The 16016-nt window shown below is 33.5% G+C and overlaps 1 protein-coding gene across 4 annotated transcripts in view; it reads right to left on the bottom strand.

The window, feature by feature from the left end:
* Positions 1 to 473: 473 nt before the first annotated feature.
* The window catches only part of MTF2 (metal response element binding transcription factor 2), a 74733-nt gene continuing 59190 nt past the window's right edge, over positions 474 to 16016 (bottom strand). For 3 of the 4 annotated variants that reach the window (XM_065908710.1, XM_065908720.1, XM_065908691.1), the window contains 6 exons: positions 15274 to 15341; positions 13573 to 13743; positions 9019 to 9124; positions 8852 to 8904; positions 8634 to 8738; positions 4853 to 7238 (listed from right to left, as the gene is read on the bottom strand). In XM_065908710.1, the coding sequence (XP_065764782.1) occupies positions 6881 to 7238; positions 8634 to 8738; positions 8852 to 8904; positions 9019 to 9124; positions 13573 to 13743; positions 15274 to 15341 (861 nt within the window). In that variant the 3' untranslated portion in view covers positions 4853 to 6880. Of the gene's footprint in view, positions 1338 to 4852; positions 7239 to 8633; positions 8739 to 8851; positions 8905 to 9018; positions 9125 to 13572; positions 13744 to 15273; positions 15342 to 16016 lie in introns of those variants that run through there. The other variant, XM_065908701.1, reaches the window with a different exon arrangement.

Here is a 16016-nt window from a genome sequence, read left to right on the forward strand (position 1 = left end):
GAAAAGTTAAATTACTTTCATACATTCATATTTGTATTTCATACAAAATACATTCAATTCTTGTATTTATTTAATAACCTGTAAACTCAAGCCTTTGACTGTGTGGATCACAGTAAACTGTGGAAAATTCTGAAAGAGATGGGAATACCAGACCACCTGACCTGCCTCTTGAGAAATCTGTATGCAGGTCAGGAAGCAACAGTTAGAATTGGACATGGAACAGACTGGTTCCAAATAGGAAAAGGAATAGTCTTATCCCAAATAGGAAAAGGAATAGTCTTATCTCACTTATCCAGAAATCAAGATTTCAAAAAATATCAACCACTCATGTATTATAAAATGGGGAGCATTTTAAAAAAAAACAAAAAAACTTATTACTCAAGACAAGGATGTCAACTGAAAAAGAGTGCACAACCTAAAGGCTGAGAATTGTTTTATTCAGTGGACTTACTGAGGACTTGAGAGAGAGATACAGCCTCTCAAATCAAGGGACTATTGTGAAGTTAGATAACAAAACCAAGGAAATGGAATAGGACTAAGGTAAGAACAATGACACTTCCGTAGTCTAAAAAGAAAAAGACATGATAAAATGTCTCTCTTATCATAGATCCAAGTTATTTTCATCATTCCTTTGGCATTTCCTCTTTATTCTGAAACTGCTTTGTACCTTCAGGAGACACATGCAAAATGCAAGACTGTAATGTGTAAGCAATTACATTTTTGCACCAGAGAAATGGATCCAATCTGTATAACCAATGTCTAAATTTCTTCCAAAAAACGCATTTTCTGCAGTGAAAAACTAGGAAATGGTAGAAAATTTGAAATTCAGTCTTTATGGTAGTTGCTGGCACTGCCTCAGCTACATAGGAATCTATGGTTTTTATTGTAAAACTATTTTGCCAACCAATTACTCTTCTCAATCAAGGCTTTAAATTTCTAGATGCAGAGACAAAGCCTTCTATAATACAAGATGGAATACAGAATGTTGAAGCATTTTTCCAACTCTTAAGTACCTGCAAATGAAAGATATTTATTTTCTACAATTATTCAAAGACAGTTGAAAACCTATCTTATGTGTTTGGTAACAGAAAATCTAATGCAATTTATGATCATAAACATTTCGGTCAATAAAATGTCAAGTAGAAAAAAAAAAACAAAAAAAATTCTTGTTTTGAGTGATGAACAGTATAAAAAATCATTTACTCTTTCTCAAAGGAAATCAGTCTTGATTCATTACTCAGGAATCTAGAGACTTCCTGGGCGGTCCAGTGGTTAAGGCTTCACCTTCCAATGCAGAGTGTGGGTTCAATCCCTGGTCGGGGATCTAAGATCCCAGGCTGCCAAAAAGCAAAACATAAAACAGAAGCAGTTGTAAACAAATTCAATAGACATTTTAAAAAATGGTCTACATAAAAAAAATCTCTAAAAACAAATGAGAATTGTGGGTAGAAAAAGGTTTAAATTTTTACTGAAGTGGTTATCTATTTGTTCCAGAAAACCTCACTAAAGTTCTTCCCAGTCTACTGTAAATTAGTAATGTTTAGAAGCTAGAGAGAACAAACAGGAAGAAAGTTGCTCAATACACTGTGAATAAATATGGATTATTAACTTGGGGACTAACACAAAAGATATCTGAAAAATAAACAAATGTAAGAGCATCATGCAGCCTAAGTGATTAAGGACTCCAGTCCCCTGCCCACATCCAGATCCCTGAGAGTACCACCATATTACAGCAACATAAAATGAATGTTCACAATTTCTCAGTAATTTGGAAAAAGTTAGCATGCTAAGAATGGTATTGTTAGAAACATGAAGCACTTAATAACTAGAAATATCTTCAATGAAGTGGCATTTTTAAACATTTATAGTCTTTAATAGTTAAAAGTTGCTTAAAGAGTAAACTATGGTTTATAGAGGTATCAATTATGACATAATTCTTCATTGGATAATTTATATCTAGAGGTAAGAAAAACACAGAAAGTCTCTATGCGGTTATACAAAATTATAATACCAAAGGCAGGGGAAAAAAAAATATCAATGGAACTTACAGATACGTTTTTGGGTTCTAGAAGAGATTTGGCAATATAGGGAAACAGCTGGAACCAGAAGTTTGCCTCAATCTTACATCAATCAATAGGCGTCCCCTGTCAAAACTCTCTCCAAAAAGAGACAGTTTCTCTTTCATCTGCTTAAACTTTCATGGTCTCCTCAAGGAAGTTTAACTTCAGATGTATCTAACCAAGTTTCACATGGGGATCCAAATTCTCACGGGGATCCAAATTCTCACAAAATCTTCTTTTTGTCTCAAATTCTGTACAGGAAAATTTTCCTTACATTCCACTAATTCTGTATAGAAAATTCTAATCCCCTCACCAAGTATGTACAATACTATTAATACTGGATACTCCTATTATAGTTTCATTATGAGTAACTTTCAGTGTTATTTACTTCTATAAATTGATTCTAAATTTACAACTGCCATTTTTATAAACACATAACAATAGCAATATAGTTAAATATTTTAAAATTATTCAAAGGTGGTATTTCTCAGCAAAAGTAAAACATTAGAAAAACTTAATTTCTTTAAAAAAACTTTTGGTGAGCTTATTTTGAACTTTTGCTTAATATGAAAAAATTACTCTGAACTAGCTGCTAGATATTCTATTCATTCATTTGACATTCATTCAACATTCAATATTTTTTCTTCCCTGCACCTAACACAGTTAATGATGGATTAAATAAACTTGGGCTTTACTTTTATTTAATTCTCCAAGCCCAAGTCATACACAAGTACTTAGTTAGGATCAAACATAAATGACACCCGCACCCTTGTGGAAGCCAACAGGCATACGCAGACCCACCTCTCACTAAATGAGTTCTCTGGAATACAGCTATACATTTGCCAGCACTGATCTTAAAATTATCTTATATATGTTCCATGACTTAGATGTCAGTGCTGTTCTTATGATAATCAAGAAAACTCAACAAAAGTAAATAATAAGGAATAAGATTTCTGTCAGATAGAGTTGAGTTCTGGAGGGCCAAAAATTAAAAGATTTTTCTGGCCCTTCCAACCCCACCCCTAAACCAATTTGTGCCCATTTAGGGCACAAATATTCCCCCCAACTGGGAAAGCGGGTTATAAGGTAGAAGGGAAAAAAGGATTGAATACCTTTCATTAAATATAAGGAACAGAAATTAATAATTTTAAACAGGACATAGTTTTGCTTTATGCAATAAGTACATTCTATCATCTATGAAGGTTTTATTCATTTGTTGGCTTGCTTAAATCCAGTGGAAAATTTTCTTGAACGAGAAATCACATTCCTTGAAGATACTGCAAAAGTGAGGAGTTATTACTAAGCATCCAAGCATTATCTCCAACAAAGGGAAACTACATGGGTAAAAAGCAGAGTGGGACATTGCTCGTGGTCCAATGGTTAATACTCTGCACTCCCAATGTAGGGGGTACCCGTTTGATCACTAATCGGGGAACTAAGATCCAACATGCCACAGGCCAAAAGAAGGGGGAAAAAAAGCAGAAAGAGATTTTATTGAGTAAAAGTGAGGCAAGGGGAGAAAAAAAGAGTGAGCTGCTTAACTTGCCACCTTCATCTAACTTTAAATATAAAGTATTACATTTTGATCTATTTACTGCTCCAAGATATTTTGATATTATGACTTAAAAGTTACTTGCTCCTATCTACTTGTTATTTAGAGAGCCAGTTTGCTTTCACAGTTTCTCCCACCTCCAAATCTGTATCAGACAGATATCAAGTTTCTTAACTGCTACTAATTATAAACAAATTCCATGATAAAATTCTCACTTTACATTTAACTATCAAGTTTTTATTTCCCTGAGGAAAGAACATGACTGGTCAACTGCCAAAGAAGAAACTGAAGGAGACTTCTGGAAGTATATTCATAGAGGTAGTCCAACATAGCACAGACATCTTCCTTTGCCATTACATTCTTATTCAAACAACCCTAGAACCAGAGTACAAGTTTGCTATAACTATACAAATCAGATCAGGTTCCAACCAAAACTTAATAACACCTAATAAAAACTCAATCAAATAGCTCAAAAATTATTTCTACCCTAACTCTAACAGAAATCTTAATATATACAGAATAGAAACTAAACATACCTTGCAAATAAAACAAGAAGAAATACCCTCAAACTCACATATCAGTGAACATTCACTTCTATTCAACATTCAGTAACAAAATAAATCCAGCAAGATAAGATTTGACTTCATCACTCCTACATTAGAACTGACAGAATAACTCTGATAGCTTATATTGTTATAGCTTATATTCTGTTTGATCACCTAAAGGCCTTAGAATCAATATTTATCCATGACTATCAGGGTATTTATAAAATATATTGTTTTGAGTAAAAATGAATAAGGTATACTATTTTAACATCTTTCTTGCGGTAGCCTGGGGCAAAGCTGTTCAGGAAAAAGAAAAAAGGAAATCCTTTTATGTAAACCCTAACACCTTCTATATAGGTAAGAAGAAAACAGCTGAAAGGCTGAATATTTTTGAAGTTTGGGAACAGGCAGATATCTCGTCTTTCAAATATAAAATGTACAAGCTGACTAAACATAATTTATTTCTTCAAAGGATCATATAAGATGAGCATGAAATAATTATTAATATTTATTGGGGGGACAAGAGGAAAATGAAGGTAAAGTTTTATAAAGATTAACTCAAGTGAACATATTTACAATATAACTAGAAACTCTTTAGCTCCCTGGCTAGATAAAAGCAGCCATCTACTGCACCAGTGTGTATTTTCAGCAAAATACAGAAGCAAAACTCATTAGCTCTTTAAAAAATACACACATTTAATGTTCGTCTGTTTTAATTCTAAGTAAAGCAATTCCAAAAATACAAACTGAACATCAGAGCCATGTGAACCACCATGATAAAATAAAACAGACATTCACAATAATTACGTCTAAAGACAGTTCAGCTTAATAAATCATCTTCCAAGTATGCTAAAGAAAGAATTACTAAAAATACTGCTGGTGTTCAGTTAGAATTAAAGGACTTTGGGGAAAATGAAATAATATGATACAGGTGGAGTGAATAAGGTTACACGGGATTTACATTTTCCATTACCCCTAGATATAAACAAACATTCAAAATCAACACAAACTCTTGTGTGTTATTCAAAATATTGCAGCTGCAGGAAAGGCAACTTTAAATTAATAGCTAGGGGAAAATCAAGTTTTGGTGGAGGTAAACAGAAGTGACAGTTCTTAATTTGCACTTTTGTAAAGCTCATTTATACCTGGCCAACCAGGAACCAAATGCAGGACTACCAAGTTCTCTGCTTCTTTTGGCTATATGTGACAAGAAAAGGTCATCTTTTGAAGATGTTTAAAGAAATAAAGCAACTTTCTTATAAACAGTCAAATAATCAATCAATGGAATAAATAAGTACTAACCCATTTTTAACCACTCTGTAATCACTACACTTTACATATTTTTCATTTTGGTGGCAAACTCTCCAATTTTTAGGCTAAAATCCACCAATCACTTTTAAGAGTAAAATGAATAGCGCCACCAAAATAAGAATATTCTTCTGTTTACTCTTTGGCTAAAAAAGAAAACAAACAAACAAAACAAAAAGAAACAGAAGACAACTCTAACACTGGTGATAAAAGAAACTTTTTTTTTTTAAAAACACATGTAAAATAAAGTTATCAATTTAAATCTTGGTACATTTCATAAAAACAAGAGGTAATGTTGTAATAAAACAGCAGTTGCCTCGCAGGCAACACACTGCTTGTTAACCCTGTGCAATAAAATACTTTGTTCAGACTACACTTATTCAACATGACTAACAGTTACTACAGACATTTCAGGAACCTTCACGGGATTCCTATAGACTTACTGTTAAAACTGAGAGACATTTACAATCATAATGTGCCATGAAAATCTGAAAACGTTACTTCTAATAGGAGATAATGTTCATACTATTTGAATTTGTTTTAGCTTCTGAACAGCTGAGTTACAAGGACTGATAATGAAAAGCATTTGAAAAAGCCCATGAACACTGTTGTTCACACCCTTCTTCAGAACACACTAAACTTGTCTGACACATTTCTCTTCATACATAGCAAGCAACAGCACCCAATAAAAGCCTGAGAAGAAATGCTGCTGTGTAAATACTGCAACTATTCCTGAAAAAAGAATTATGGGATATACACTCCAAAGCTGCCCATTCCCATAATTTGTATTGCATAGGTCACATAATCAATCACACACATATATATACACATGTGTGTATATATATGCACATGCAAAGAATATATTAAGACGACAATGAAGTCTAGTCACAGAGCAATTTACAGGCTCAATATATTTTTTACACTTTGTTTGAAAGAAAATTTCAGTATTTTACAGTCTTTTAGTAGGCATTATATACACTGCACTTCTAAAAGGTATTGAAATAAATTTTTTCCAACATTTTGGTAACAAAACAGACAATGTTTCTCCAAATACTTGTGCTATCTATCTACATGATCAGTTTGCTCTGAGAACCACTAACCACAAAAACTGACTCAATGGAATAATTAGAAAAATTATCTAACACCATGCATGGGTTTGAATCATTTTTAATATCCTATCCTAGAAACATTCTACAAATCTTAAGATTTAAAAAATTAAGTCTCTGATTTTTAAAAGATATCTTTTTATGACAATATCCATAACATTGACAAGTATATGTTAAGGCTAGTATCATCTTATGTGATTTTTTAACCTTTTTTTTTTTTTAAAGATAGTAAAAGCCAGACTCCTTTAGGGTTTTGAATTGTACCTACAGAAAATGAGAGTGCAGTGAACATAATGTTCAGTCCTACAGTCAGGACGCAGTTGCTCCTTCCCATTCCACAAGATACTGCACTTTTCCATCAAGTGTCACCCGACGAGCCAATACTCGGTATTTTTCACCACATGCTATTCTACCTGCAGCACCAAAATAACTGGTAATGGAGTTTTTTAGATGATTGAGTTGTAACTCCTGATCTGCTAAGTTATTCAAAATCTCTGTGTTGAGTTCATCAAATTGGTAATCTTCTTTGCCTTCATCATCTTTTACAATTTCTGAGTTCTGAGTCTGGAGTGCTCTTCTTGGAAGACGACCCCTTCTCCTCCGTAAATGTGGTATTGCAGCAGGCCAAGATCTTCCTGTACGAGTTCTTTTTCTGGAGTCAGATAATCTACAGAACAAAAAAGGCCACAATTGTCTACCCTTGCTGACATAAAAATCAGTCAAATCAAAACAACAAATGCTATATGAAATGGATTATCACTCGCCTTCATCAAATTCAATCACCTTCTTGGGGCTGACCTTTGAAGAGCTTTTCTTCCTTAACTATGTACTATTAAGCTTAAAAGAATCAGAGGAAATTTTGATTTATGAAGCCAACAAGGCAAATTCTTACTTACCAAGAGGATTTCTAAGTCAGATCTTGTCAACATTTTTATCATTAATAAGAAGAAAGTTCATTCATTCATTCATTCATTCACTCAGTGCAAGAAATATTTAATAAGCACCTATTACATAAAAGACACCTTTACATGTGCTTTAACTGATGGCGGAACCAATACAAAGGTTCTCTTGGTTATCAATTCTAGGCCTATTGTTAAGTAATATAATAAATTGAAATAAGCCTCAACTATACCCTTGGTCAAATTTAAATCTCTTATCTTCTGTGTTCTCTTAAGAGATTAAGTGAAGGGGCTAAACAAGACAAGCTTTGAGTTCAGAGATTCAAAGATTTTATGATATTATAAAACAAGGTCAAAAAAAAACAAAGTCAAAATATAATATAGACAGTAAATTTAAAATCATACTGCCCAAGTTAAAACCCCAGTTTTGTATATTTGCTAATAAACATGCCATCTTGGGCTTGTTACAAAACCCTCTAAGTCTCAGTTTTCTTATCTCTTAAATGGAAACAACTCAAAAGACTGTTTTAAAAATTAAATAAAACAATGTACAAAAAAAAAGATAATGTGCATAAGCTTAACAGAATGTTTGGTTGTGAAAACAAAAATTAAACAAAGGGAAATATAAAATCTTCAAGCTCATGGCTCTGGCCCCAAATAAACTAAATTTTTCTTACCTGATACATCAGACTTCAGGAAAAAGTTGCCTTTCTAAAGAGTTAGGTTAAAAAAAAACACCAGAGGGAAAGTCTGCTATTGATAAAAAAAAAAAAAAAACTGAGTTTAAAATCCTTTTTCTAATAAAAAGGTTTGTGTGCTTGATTCCAACTTATTTAAAAAAAAAAAAAAATTCACACTTGTGTATTAAAAGTTTTTAAAAAGGTCTCACAGAAAAGGGCACACCTATAAACACCAGGATACCTCTTCTTTGTGTACATAACAAAATTCCTGACAAATTTTAAAATTTTAACACCTGTGCTCTGAAAAGTAAAAACATTCAGATGAATATTAACAACCTAAGATATCTATATATAGACTGCATATCAAAAGCTGCAAAAAAAACTGGTATTACTTTCAATTGTTAAAAATGTATTTAACCATCACTTTACAAAGAAAAAACTCTAGAGGTTAATTAGTTAAGAATAAGAACATAAAATATCTACCCATAATGCCTGGAAATACTAGACGAGGTAGTTTCTTTTGCACTGGAAGCACCCGTGAAATCCACATCTGAGGTATTGGATGAATGTGCAGTTCCCTCAGTTCTCCTGAGACAAAAGAATTTAAATGGTATAACAACTATATTACATAACAATAGAAATACTAATTTCCCCCCCAAGAAGAAAATTCCTAGGATAGGCGAAAACAACTTTCTATTTACCCAATAGAACAAGGTAAATCCAAACTAGGATTCTCTGAAATTGATTCCTTATCCTGGAAAAGAAAAAAAAAATTTTTTTAATGGTTTCTAAAAGTAACAAAAAAAAGTTTCTCAGCAATTTCAAGCAAACTTCTTCTCTGAGAACATGTACCAATATATCCTCTTACCAAAGGTGGCTCAGCAGTTTTCTGAATCATTTTTCTTGTATATGGGCCAGGTGGACGACCTACAGATTTTTTCTTTCCTTTTTTTTCTATGCCATTGCTTACTTCCCTGAAACATAAAACCATTATGTATTTAATCTCTGCAGAAAGAAAACAAAAAAAACAATGGACAATATATACTGTCATAACCTCTACTTATGTAATAATTAGATTTTAAAAACAAAGTTAAGCTGAATCTACAAGTTTAGTTAAGTTCACAGATAATATATTCTAATTTGAATAAAAATGTCTTAAAGAGATATTTACATATGAAAGGTTTAAAGGAAAAAGTTCTCTAATAACAATTTTGAAAAATACACATCATCTAAAAAATTTTTACAAAACAAACAAAAAAAGTACTATTGTATTGGATGGAAGATTTCAAAACTCCTTGAAGTTCAATTATTTCATTTAGGTTCTTACTATGTAGGTACCTGGAGGATGTTTCAAGAATTTCGTACTAAATTCAGTAGTATGAATTCAGTAGTTAACCTCATGGAGTCAGGAAGTATACAGTAGCTCTAAATAGAAATATTCTGTGGGTTCCTGAATGATGCTAATCAGAAAGAGGTCGGAGAATGTAAAGAAGGAATCCTTCATATTGTGCAGGGGAATCATTCAAAGGACAAAATTAGGAAGTTTTAGAAAACCATTTTAGAGACATAAAGGAAAAAAATCAAGCATAAGAAGGGAAAACAAGAAATAGGTCAAGAACATATCTAATTAACAGAAGGGAAGAATGACAAATACCAATACACAGAACATCTATTTCATTTAATCAATAAACATCTCCATATAAAGGGAATACTAACAATAGGAATACAAAAATGTTCCCTGTACTAAGGGGCTTGAGATCTTCCCTGGTAGCTTAGCTGGTAAAGAATCCACCTGCAATGCAGGAAACCCTTGTTCCTGGGTCAGAAAGATCCTGTGGAGAAGGGATAGGCTACCCACTCCAGTATCTGTAGCTCAGATAGTAAAGAATGTGCCTGCAATGAGGGAGACTTGGGTTCAATCCCTGAGTTGAGAAGATCCCCTGCAGAAGGCAACAGTTAACCACTGCAGTATTCTGGCCCGGAGAATTCAATGGAGAGAGAAGCCTGACAGGGGTTACAGTCCATGGGGTCACAAAGAGTCAGACATGACTAAGTGACTTTCACACACACTAAAGGGTTCACAGTATAGGCAGAAGATGTAAAACATGTACACAAGCAGAATAATAAAATGGGTTAAGTGCTACAATAACATTATCCAGGAAAAATTGAATTAAAAAACAATGTACAGGAACAGATTTATATAATACGCTAGAAAGAGGCGAATGGAGAAAACAAGAAATGACTATCCCTCCACACCAAACTTGTTTGGGAAAATAAAGGCGGAAGTACAAGGAAAGAGAAAGTAGAGAAGTAGAGGAACAAAGTGTAACTAGAACTATAATCCAAACTCTTACCAAGGATAAGATGGGTGGAGTGTACACTTATTTATTTTTTTGGCAGGATGATCAACATAACATTTATAAAGGACCCCTGGACTAAAGAAGTACTCTTTAGTCCAATTCATACATAGGGCCCAGAATGAACTGAGAATGCCTTTAGAGAAAGTTGAACCATTATCTGGTCACATCAAATGAAAATCTGACAGAATGTCCTATCAAAATCAAAATAGGGATGAGAGAGATTGTGGAAATCTTCTTTCTAATTTATAATATAAACAATTCTAGAAAAAGATTAATAATAAAAATTTGAAAGTAATAGGAATAGTATTCTTTTCCTTCACTAAAAAAAGAAAAATCTTAAAGTACTATCTACTTTATTACTAACTCAAATGGATATATAGCACTAACAACCCTGTTATTATTTTTTCTTATTCTCCAAGATGATTAATTCATACCTTACGTATTGGCCCCTTAAATTTCTCCCTCAGCTATCTTTGCCTCATTATTTCATTGAGAAAACAGAAGCTACTAGGTAATAACTTCAGTCATCACAGAATAAGCATTTGTACTCATCTTCTCTCTCCACTTCAACAGAAGGATGTTAAGTCCTGCTTTAGAAGGCCAATTCGACATTTAGATTCCCACATCCTGTCCCTTTTGTCTTCTCAAAGACTTTACAATATCTACCTCTCTTTCTTCTGTACCATTCTCCTCCACTGATATACAGAAACAGGTTACAGTTGTCTTATATCTATTTTTAAAAAACCATCACTTGATTCTGCTTCCATTCCTTTTGTCTACTTCACTCCCTTAACAATACAGTGAAACTACTTCTGAGAGTTAACAACACATACCATTCCCACTTTCTTCATTCTCTTTGAAAATTCTTAAAAAGTATTTCCTTTTTTCCCCTTTTCCTGTATTATTATCATCATCAGTATTTTGAACCTTCCCATGTCCCTAATTGTAGAAAAAGACTAGTTTTTTTTTTTTTCATTTATTTTTATTAGTTGGAGGCTAAATACTTTACAATATTGTAGTGGTTTTTGCCACACATTGACATGAATCAGCCATGGATTTACATGTGTTCCCCATCCTGATCCCCCCTCCCGCCTCCCTCCCCATCAGATCCCTCTGGGTCTTCCCAGTGCACCAGCCCTGAGCACTTGTCTCATGCATCCAACCTGGGCTGGTGATCTGTTTCACCCTTGATAGTATACTTGTTTCAATGCTATTCTCTCAGAACATCCCACCCTTGCCTTCTCCCATAGAGTCCAAAAGTCTGTTCTGTACATCTGTGTCTTTTTTTCTGTTTTGCATATAGGGTTATCATTACCATCTTTTTAAATTCCATATATATGCGTTAGTATACTGTATTGGAGAAAAAGACCAGTTTTGACAGTAAGTTGAGCAGTGCTGGAATTGATCATATTGTCCCACTTCCATCTGACTTTTACCTTTAACACTTAAGAAAAATAGTTTTTGTCAAAATCACTAATAACAAAATGTTATCTAATCCAATAAACATTTTTCTCTCATCTTAACCTGCCTCTCAGCAACATTCAGTACTGTTTAATATACTCATATCTTTCTCAAACACTCTCCTTCACTTGGTTTTCATGACATCAAACTTTCCTAGTTTCCTTCTATTTCAATGATCGTTTTCTAGTCATCTCCTTCATTTATTTCACTTCTTCCAAACCTGTAAATAATACCAGGACATTATTCTGGGTCACATTCTCTTCTTTTCTCTCTCTAGGTAATATCATCCATTCTCATGGTTTTATAAATCAACTTCAAAATTTATTATCATGTGTCCTGAGCTCCTGACTGAACACACCCAACTGCCTGTATCTAACATCATTACCACTTAGATATTCCTCATAAGAATCTTGAACTCAATGAGTATGAAACGGAAGAATGCTCTATTCATGTCATCAAAATCTATTCTTCCAGATCTTGGTAACAGACACAACCACCCACTTGTTGCTCAAACCAGGTATCTGGGCATTGTGAAACTTTATCTCGCCCTTCCTTTAAAAATTTAATTCATTAGCAAAGCCAACAAATTATTCCTCCAGTGGAGATCTTGAATCTATTTTCTCTCTACTTGACTATCACCTATAACTGCATAAGCCACCATTATCTCTCACCTAGAAAACTGGAAGTCTTCATTTTTTCTTGCTTCTACTCTCACTTCTATAGAATTCGTTTTCCAAACAGATCCAAAGAAGTATTTTAAAAGCTAATTCAGTGTGCATACATCTTTAAATAGCTTCCCACTATTCTTAGAAAACAACCCAAACTCTTTATGAGGTCTACAAAACAATGACCAAGCCCCACTCAACCTTTCCAGTGCCCGAGACTACTCTCTCCAGTCCTTGTTCACACCCCAGGAGCCTTCTGTAAGTTCCTGGAACATGCCTCATATCTTCACGCTTGTTATTTCTGCTACCTGAAGTATTTTTCCCTTTATTCTTCACAGTTAGGTCATTCTCATTCTTCAAAGTTTCAGCTTCAATATTATCATAAATAGGCTTTCTTAACATGGGGTTACAAAGAATTGGACACAACTGAGAGACTGAACTGAAGCTTCCTTCTTAAAGTAGACCCCTATAGCTCTATCCATCCCAGTACAGTCTAAATCTGTTTGCTATTTCCTAAATGGTATTAACATCATCTATAATTATTTTGTTTACCACCTTTCTTCCCCATTATAATGTAAACCCCACCAGGGCAGAAAGAAAGTCTTATTTATTATATCTCCAGCACTTAGACAGTAAGGTGTTTGATAAATAGAATGAATGAACAAACGGATGAGAAATTAACAAATGAATAGATACTTATGCTATTTGTGAACAAAATCAATAGGGCCTATTCCTGGAAAGCCTTAGATCTATAGTAAATAAATAAACATCTAGCATTAACTCTTTATACCTTGCCCAAGCAAGAAATTTTAAATAGGGTAACAAATCAGGGTCACTGCCACTTGTACTTTCAAATATACTAATGAGGCTAAGTAACACACATTTTTAGTTACAAATAAGCTAAAGAGAAAAACTAAGCCACAGATCAACTTTTACCTTGATTCAGATATAGGTTTGGATGCCTTTCTGCCTTTAATTTTAAATTCATGGGAGGTTCCTTCAGGTTCTTTCTCGGCTTTGAAAGCCACATTTGGTGGCACAGGAGGAACACGAATTCGCAAACCAAACAAATGCTTCTTCTTCTTTATTTCTTTCCCAGACATAAACCTAAATTTTTAAAAAAAAATTAACTAAAAATTTAAAAACTGAACACATATACATGGAAGACCCTCAGTCGTAAAACACACAAAAGTCTACCCAATACTACCCCCATGGCTTTTGTTTTTTCCCTTTGCTTTCTTGGATTTTTATCTGCCCCAGAGCCAGTAGACAGTAGGATATGACAGGGGAATAGGGAGAGAGGAATAGTATTAGAAGGGAAAACACATGTCCACTTTTCTTTTTAAAATGTAGCATCTAACTATTTAAAGAAAGAAGAAGTACAGTGGTGTCTTTTAGTCTCAATGTGCTTTTCCATATTTTTAGTCTTATCTGTTACAAACACCTCAAAAAAGGTTTAGGAAAAAAAGAATTCTATTTCGGAGTGAATTGGTGAGGAGAGAAACCCTGGCCAGAAACAGGTAAGAGCATTGGAAAAGAAAGTACATCAATCCTAGAGGCCCAGAAAATAAAAGGAGTGTCTAGTATGTCAGATCTGGAATTGGAAATAACCTGGAGCAGAGGTGACATTTCTTGTGGGCTTGGGTTTCTGAAATATATGTTCTTTAATCCTTCCCCAAAGTCCTTAAGAGTCCTTATTCTAAAATACCCTCTTAGCTCTACTAGAGCATGCCTGGCCTAAGAACCACTACCAAGTGCTTGGATTGCCATTCAACTTTTATGTAAGTGTGAGAAAGGGGAGCTCCCATTTCTACCATAGCAGGAACAAAGGTATTTCTAGCACACTAAACTGGGATTACAGAATTCACTGTCCTATAAAGTATTTTTACCAGCACAGTAACTGCTCAGGTAACTTGATGGCTTTTTAAAGTTGTCCTAAAGATCTAACCACTTGTAATCATAACATTTTTTAATAAGGAAATGTTGCTAAGTTAAAAAAAAGCAAACAAAAATGTTAAATTTTTGTTACAAACAAAAATGTTAAAATTCAATAGCTGGTTGAAACCAGCATATACATTTTATTTCTATTGCCTTTTTAAAATATTTTTAAGAGATGTAGATATATGCTCCTTTAAAAAAAAATAATTATCAAAAATTTAGATCACTAATACTACTACTATTCCTAAAGATGGCACTAACTAAACTTAAAATCATAGAAGACCTCAATCAATTAAAAACCTATCTTGTGGGTTTTTAATATATATATTAATATATATATATTATATCCCCCTATCTTTAATATATCCCCCTATCTTCTGCATATTCCTACCAGCTAATATGATTCTATTTTACATTCAGCAGATTAAATTATAAGAACAAGTCATTACTGAGTATGCTTTTTCAACTAAACTGACCAAATTCCCCTGAAATACTGATATGCCTCCCATCCACCATTTCCAGGGAACTGCTCCTCCCCTCTTCAACCTTTGAGAATCACTGGTTTACTCTGACTGAGAGAGGACATTAAAAGGTTTAAAATGGTATGTATTAACTCTACACCAATCCCACAATTCTTAATGCCATTATTCCTTACGTTTACTAAATGCCCCCCTCATAGGGATACATAAAATAACTTACATGGTCTTGTAATCATTTAATGCCTCCAGAACATGCTCATATCTTTCAGATTTTGGTGTGTCTGCCAGCTGTGAAGTAGCAAAAAAACAATTTAGTGCACTGTAATTTCATCAATTAGTAATACACAGGTGATAGAGGCAATGTGATACAAAACAAAAGTTGACTGACTACTTGTCAGAAGATCAAAGCTCTAATTTCAGGTCCTCACTGACCAGCTTTGTGACTTAAGCCCATTTAGCCTCTCAAAGCTTGTTTTCTCACATATAAAAAAGAGAGTATAAATCCTTCATTAGTTTCTTTACTACTATCAATACTTTGTATAGATAAAATGGTATCCCTGAAAGAACCATAAACTGTAAAAGACAATAAAAATGGGATTTTATTATTTATCATTGAATTTACTTTAATTCTATAACCCGGGAAAGTAATAATACATTAGAATTACTTTAATATCAACCATAAAGCTTCTAATAGATATTAACAGTAAAGAATATAAAAAGTAATGATAAACATGCCATTTTATTTCCCAATACTTCTAACACAAACCAACAACCTCTGTAACTTTAAAAAAATAACAAATTTGGGGATTTTACTTTCATACCAATTACAGACTGGTTAAGCCTAAAATCCAAAGTGACTCAGTACGTTTTTATCATCACACACCATTTTAAAATCTAAACATTCAATTCTGGAAAATACTCTATTTTGTTTCAAAAAAGTTTCTTTCAGAGTTATTTCTGCCT

The sequence above is a fragment of the Muntiacus reevesi genome, chromosome 1 (genome assembly GCF_963930625.1).
Source record: "Muntiacus reevesi chromosome 1, mMunRee1.1, whole genome shotgun sequence".
Taxonomy (NCBI): domain Eukaryota; kingdom Metazoa; phylum Chordata; class Mammalia; order Artiodactyla; family Cervidae; genus Muntiacus; species Muntiacus reevesi.